The following is a 5,464-nucleotide window of genomic DNA, read 5'->3' as shown; positions in this document are numbered from 1 at the left end:
CAGCTGTGAGACCTTATCATTACAGCTTTGAGGCCAACTCTCTATAGCTCCTAATCATTACAGCTTTGAGACCTAATCATTACAGCTTTGTGACCTCATCATTACAGCTTTGAGGCCTAATCATTACAGCTTTGTGACCTTATCATTACAGCTTTGTGACCTAATCATTACAGCTTTGAGACCTTATCATTACAGCTTTGTGACCTAATCATTACAGCTTTAAGACCTAATCATTACAGCTTTGTGACCTTATCATTACAGCTTTGTGACCTAATCATTACAGCTTTGTGACCTTATCATTACAGCTTTGAGGCCAACTCTCTATAGCTTTGAGAACTAATCATTACAGCTTTGTGACCTTATCATTACAGCTTTGAGACCTAATCATTACAGCTTTGTGACCTTATCATTACAGCTTTGAGGCCTAATCATTACAGCTTTGAGACCTAATCATTACAGCTTTGTGACCTTATCATTACAGCTTTGAGACCTAATCATTACAGCTTTGTGACCTTATCATTACAGCTTTGAGGCCAACTCTCTATAGCTTTGTGACCTAATCATTACAGCTTTGAAACCTTATCATTACAGCTTTGAGGCCTAATCATTACAGCTTTGAGACCTAATCATTACAGCTTTGTGACCTTATCATTACAGCTTTGAGGCCTAATCATTACAGCTTTGTGACCTTATCATTACAGCTTTGAGGCCAACTCTCTATAGCTTTGAGACCTAATCATTACAGCTTTGTGACCTAATCATTACAGCTTTGAGACCTTATCATTACAGCTTTGAGACCGTATCATTACAGTGATAAAAACAGTTATTATTAGGAAATATGAGGAAAAAATGACGGAAACCTGTCAGTAATGGTATTGTAGCAAGAATATATATATATATATCATTAGATGTTAGTGTTAACAGTACTATATGTATGTCGGTCATACTGCTCAGTTTGATTATCGATTAGCGACCAAGTTTGCAGAAGTTGCTTTCGTTTGATCTTTCTTAAATCCTCATTTATATGTGTTTTATCAAATGCATACTCAACTGATGTTGAAGAGACAACAAATATTTGATAAAGTTATGCTTTGAATATATTAATTTAACAATATAACTTATTTTTACGTCATTAAATAGAAAACATATGGTAAACTGGACATATATTATTTTGTAGTTGATAATTAACAATAACAACGAGAAGATAGAGATGTATGACAAAGTGGTGACTTATTTGTTTCACCAGCGATAAGGCAAAGTCGACAGATGCTGTGCTTCAATGTTACCAGGTTATCCAAACGAGCTCAGCCAATTTTTCAAAGTAACCAATGACGCCTGGTTATCGTCAATTCGACGGCACTTCGAACGAAAAGTTACCTCATAAATGCTTACATTCGTAGAGTCGAAACTCTTGATAAACAAACCTGTCTGTTTTACATTATCGATATTCTATATTGTCGATTTTATTATGTATTTTACAGGACAGCGTGGAGAGGTGCACTTTTGTTGTGTATTTCAGAAAACTAGAAGACCCTTACATCGCGAAATCTTACAATACAACGCGTGTAGCAGTATGTTTTTCGCCATTCTCATGGTAGCATTGTGCAACGCACACGGTCTACAGTGTAAGTATTTTCTTCTTTGAATTATTAGTCTTTCAATTTTTATATCTAAATTAAACAATTTAATGGCGAGGGAGTATTATTGTAGTAAATACCTTGATGTATATGTATATCATTTGGTCTCTCAGTTACCAATACAAACATTACTTGATGTTATATATTACTAAACATTAAAAATCTGTTTTCGTTTGTGCATAAATTCTAATCAAATTTTACTGATATCTCTCGAGCTTTCTCTTTGTCGAGCCAGTAAGATTTCATAAAACAACCAAGGCAATTAGCTCTGTTTTTGCAAAGGCGGTCGACATTTTGTTAAATTGTTATCAAGACTTAATGTGCAGTGATATTACGGAATTTCTTTAGACAAATTGTAAAGTATTGAAATACCCTTATCTTCAGTTGACATCAGCATGTATGGAAAAGACTTTATCCTGTCATTCAACCAAATCTCTCACAGAAATGATACGACACGGCTACGGATATTGAACAATTTCAAAGGCAAGGTCACTGTAACAATTTATAGATCATCCGGGTCAGAGGTTAGTAAATCAGAAGACACCTCCGCGATAATTGAACATCACCTTCGGACGACATGTGAGAAGACCTTTAGCAGTGGCGATTGTGTTGTGCGGATCAAAAGCCTTCAGAATATCAGTATGACAGTCCTAGATATCATGGACGGAGAAATTTACTATTCTGTTCTTCCTCTTGATAGAATCGGACAAGAATATATCATGGCCACGCCATTATTGCAAGGTAACTACACTTGTGATCTTTTAACAATAAACCCTTTTACAGAGTTTTACTTCTCTACAGCTCGACCAGGACATATAACTTTTCCAAACAAAACAAGTTTATGTTACCATGACACGTGTCAAGTTCCGATTTTGCCAGAAAATGCTCTTTTGCAACTCAAATGTATGCTAGATATGACGGGAATGAAAGTGACAGCTAACAAGCCGTTCGCGGTGTCCTGTGGAGGCATCGTTTCCGCCGGAAGAATTTTCTTGAATCAACTGCCCCCCACAGAGATGTACGGCACTTCATATCAAACCTGGCCCACTCAGTATCCCGGTTTTGTAAGTCTGACGTCACGATGTAGCAATACCCACGTGCATGTGTATGGTACTATGAATAAAACCGTTTTACTTGACCTCGGCATGCACGTGGACCTGATGTTGTCACCACAGGATGTATTAATGACATCAAGTGACAAACCAATCATGGCGATCCAGAGTTGGAGCATGCGCAATACCATACATCGACTGACGTTGGTTCCACTCGTCATGGTAAATCATATGTGCAAGGACCATAGAAATTCTACTCAGGTAATGCTTTCTTTTCTATTTTCCGTGTAGATTGTACATAAGACATACATATGAATATCACCCTTTAATACATCTTTAGAATAAGAAACAATAGAGCCAAATGATGAATTAAACAGCTGTTTCGTCTTTCTAGGACTCGAGTCAGTGATGAGAAGTGCCTTAGTTTTACAGTCTAGGAGGCGACTGAGAAAAATTCAAATTGACCGAAAGAAAAGTGAAATTCTGGATGGGGAGGTGCAGTTACCCGTTAATTCAATTAAGTTCGTATTTTTCAGATATATGGTAATTTAAGAAAAACGTAAAGTACGTGTGTATATTATGAATCTGCCAATATTCGAAGAATTCAATACGAAAGTCACGGCAAACAACGGGGATTAAAAGATCACCAGCAGTGTCTACCACCTGCAAAATCGAAGTTTGTGCAAAAGACACACTAGTGAATAGCATCCTTTCATAAGACTTAAAAATTCTACGAAAGGTTTCCATTTCAAAGGAAAAACACTTATCAAATAAGTATACTATATGCAAGTAACTTTTACTTAAAGCCGATAAGTTATGATATCAGATCCAGTTTTAGAAAATAGCATCATTACAATGGGACTCCTGAATTAAGATTTTCAAAGCTTCATCTACTGTTATATAAATCTTCAATCATTATATACAAAATGACTTATTGCCTTTGTCTTTTGATCTACTCCCTAACAATCGATCTACTCCCTAACGATCGATCGACTCCCTAACGATCGATCTACTCCCTAACGATCGATCTACTCCCTAACGACCCCTAACGATCGATCTACTCCCTAACGATCGATCTACTCCATAACGATCGATCTACTCCCTAACGATCGATCTACTCCCTAACGACCCCTAAGGATCGATCTACTCCCTAACGATCGATCTACTCCCTAACGATCGATCTACTCCCTAACGATCGATCTACTCCCTAACAATCGATCGACTCCCTAACGATCGATCGACTCCCTAACGACCCCTAACGATCGATCTACTCCCTAACGATCGATCTACTCCCTAACGATCGATCTACTCCCTAACGACCCCTAACGATCGATCTACTCCCTAACGATCGATCTACTCCCTAACGATCGATCTACTCCCTAACGACCCCTAACGATCGATCTACTCCCTAACGATCGATCTACTCCCTAACGACCCCTAACGATCGATCTACTCCCTAACGATCGATCTACTCCCTAACGACCCCTAACGATCGATCGACTCCCTAACGATCGATCGACTCCCTAACGATCGATCTTGATCTCTTCTTTAATCTACTATCACCATTTTTTACAGTCGGATATACCATTCTGCTCTTAATTTGTTATTCTTGGTTGTGTTGGACTACATGTATATCGAACTGTTAACAAATTTAATAACGTCGTTTCTCTGAGTGTTAAAGTAATCTTGATTTATGACGAAATCAAGTTTAAGTACAAATAATTTATTAATTATAAAATGTTATCTAATTATCCTTTTTCCACAGCCACCTCTATGCTTGTGCACATGTCCACCAAAAGTGACAAAAGTGACCACCCCGGCGACTCAAGTAGACCTTAATGCTAAACTTAAGAAGCTGCGCGAGTTGTCTGTAAACAAATCAACCTTGTCGTCGACACGCCGGAAGAAACGAAGTGCGTACGACGGTCGTACTTCCGCCCAAGGTATCGGTATTGTTGGTGTCACTCTGCTATGTGGAGTGGTAGTGTTTATTGTAATCCTCGACTTGCCGAACTTAACTGCGCAGATTCGAGTGATCAGACAGAACGTTTTTGGTGGCACTCCCTCTAAGTACGATGGACAATGCAGTCCAAAATTGGAATGGAAGCTTAATAAACTAATTCACGTGCACAAATCAGAGTCTACTGCAACCATTGCTCCCGCCGACATGAACCCGGAACAAGAGGATTGTTAACACTGACATACATAAGTTGTTAAGACTTGCTTTTAAAAGAATTTGCATATTCGTCTCGTCGTGAATATTAGTTTTTCAGCTTTGGACGATGTATGTTTAATTTGATCGATATTCTCCATTAAACTTACTCGTTCCGAAAATTGAGCATATCAGTAAACAATGCATTACCCAGAATGTATAGTAACAACAACAATAGAAAACGAAAGAGTTTTTTCTTCGGCATTGTTGTTTAAAGTTTGTTTCTCTGTGACTCTTTACGTTGAGAAAATGAAGTAATAACTATGACGAGTAAGCACTCGGGATCAGTTAATAACAGGCAACAAGAAAATATCAACATGTCGAAATAATCATAAACTCAAATTCCATAAAACTAGGTGATGATATGAACAACAGAAAGATTTACAAGGAGACTCCTGAAAAAGTAGAAGGAGAATAAGTTCAGGTGTTCCGGAAGAGTAAGCGTCTTCTGCGTTATCAACAACACTCACTATGTAAACCGTGGTCAATCCAAGTAAATAATGTCACGTTCTCCACTAAGGGCATTGTATATAACGGTACCAGCAAGTAAACTTACAAGCATC

The 5,464-nt window shown here is 37.9% G+C and overlaps 1 protein-coding gene across 1 annotated transcript; it reads left to right on the top strand.

The window, feature by feature from the left end:
* The first annotated feature begins 2,032 nt into the window (after positions 1-2,032).
* LOC132549396 (uncharacterized) lies at positions 2,033-4,883 on the top strand. The gene is made up of 2 exons (XM_060213323.1): positions 2,033-2,950; positions 4,455-4,883. Exons 1-2 carry the CDS (start codon positions 2,033-2,035, stop codon positions 4,881-4,883), a joined length of 1,347 nt encoding a protein of 448 aa, XP_060069306.1.
* The last annotated feature ends 581 nt before the right edge of the window (positions 4,884-5,464 follow it).

This window comes from Ylistrum balloti, unplaced genomic scaffold, assembly GCF_031769215.1.
Source record: "Ylistrum balloti isolate Yb309-2 unplaced genomic scaffold, AGI_CSIRO_Ybal_v1 Utg370056, whole genome shotgun sequence".
NCBI lineage: Eukaryota > Metazoa > Mollusca > Bivalvia > Pectinida > Pectinidae > Ylistrum > Ylistrum balloti.
The sequence above is the reverse complement of the archived record's forward strand: the minus strand, read 5'-3'. Positions and strand labels throughout refer to the sequence as shown.